Source organism: Poecilia reticulata, unplaced genomic scaffold, assembly GCF_000633615.1.
Source record: "Poecilia reticulata strain Guanapo unplaced genomic scaffold, Guppy_female_1.0+MT scaffold_1336, whole genome shotgun sequence".
In the NCBI taxonomy this organism is placed as follows: domain Eukaryota; kingdom Metazoa; phylum Chordata; class Actinopteri; order Cyprinodontiformes; family Poeciliidae; genus Poecilia; species Poecilia reticulata.
In genome coordinates, this window is record NW_007616071.1 from 1 (window position 1) to 966 (window position 966).

At 35.7% G+C, this 966-nt stretch overlaps 1 protein-coding gene across 1 annotated transcript in view; it reads left to right on the plus strand.

Moving 5' to 3' along the window:
• Positions 1 to 323: 323 nt before the first annotated feature.
• The window catches only part of LOC103461406 (ski-like protein), a 2,664-nt gene continuing 2,021 nt past the window's right edge, over positions 324 to 966 (plus strand). Inside the window, exon 1 of the mRNA XM_008403708.2 lies at positions 324 to 503. Coding sequence (XP_008401930.1) covers positions 386 to 503 — 118 coding nt within the window. The 5' untranslated portion in view covers positions 324 to 385. The remainder of the gene's footprint in view (positions 504 to 966) is intronic.

Here is a 966-nt window from a genome sequence, read left to right on the forward strand (position 1 = left end):
TTTTTTTTTTACAAATAATGTTAAAAGTGTGGCATGTTTTTATTCACCCCATTTTTACTTTCATGCCCCTAAAAATAAAGCATTTTGTCTTTTGAAGACACCYCAGTAGTAAAWAGCATCCATTATCAGTGTTAACTTTAATATGATTTAATTCTAAGTTTTTTAAGGTCTGACATAGTTACATCTTTTTAAATAAAWCTTTTAAATTCACCAAAAGGGATTGGAAAACCTGGTAGTGGCACCATCATGCTGTGGGACTACTCCAGATCTGCTGCTTTGTGTTTCTGTCACATGAAATCTTGATAAAACACTGTAAAACTAAAGTATTGTATCTTTTACCTCTTCACCTCTGTTTTCCAGTTACTACCTGTACACATACGATAAGATGGTGGCTCCCAACGTTTCTCTGAGGAGGGAGGCAGAGATGAGCCCCGAGGTGTTCGGCGCRCTGCTCAAGCATCACTACAGCCGCAGGATGCTGGGCCACGAAGAGCCACCAATGGGTCAGTAGGAAAAGCAGCGAACCGTGAACTTACCTGGACAAAATCCACCTTTTGTTTAAAAATATTTTACTGGGGACAAGAAGAACATCTGCACACTTTATGCCGCATTCTTCTGCAGAAACATGCTGATTAAGCCAAGGTTTACAAAAACAAAAAAAATTTCATTAAGGCAGTTTGAAATCTGAAAAATGCTGACTAATTGGAGTAAAATATTAATTAAGGCCCAAAATAGTTGTAGTTTTAATCGTCTTAATTTTATTGTTAATTTATTGCTAATTTTAGTTATTGTGAGTAAAACTTTCCTTTATTAAACTTAGAATCAACCTTTAATTTCCCCTTTCTGTTGCTGCAAAGAAAGATTTAAGTTTATCTTAAGGCTTTTTACACGTCTCTCTCACAGGTGTTAGCATGGAGGGTGTTTTAGTTAACAACGCCGAAACATTTCCTTTTAGATAAAAAAAAT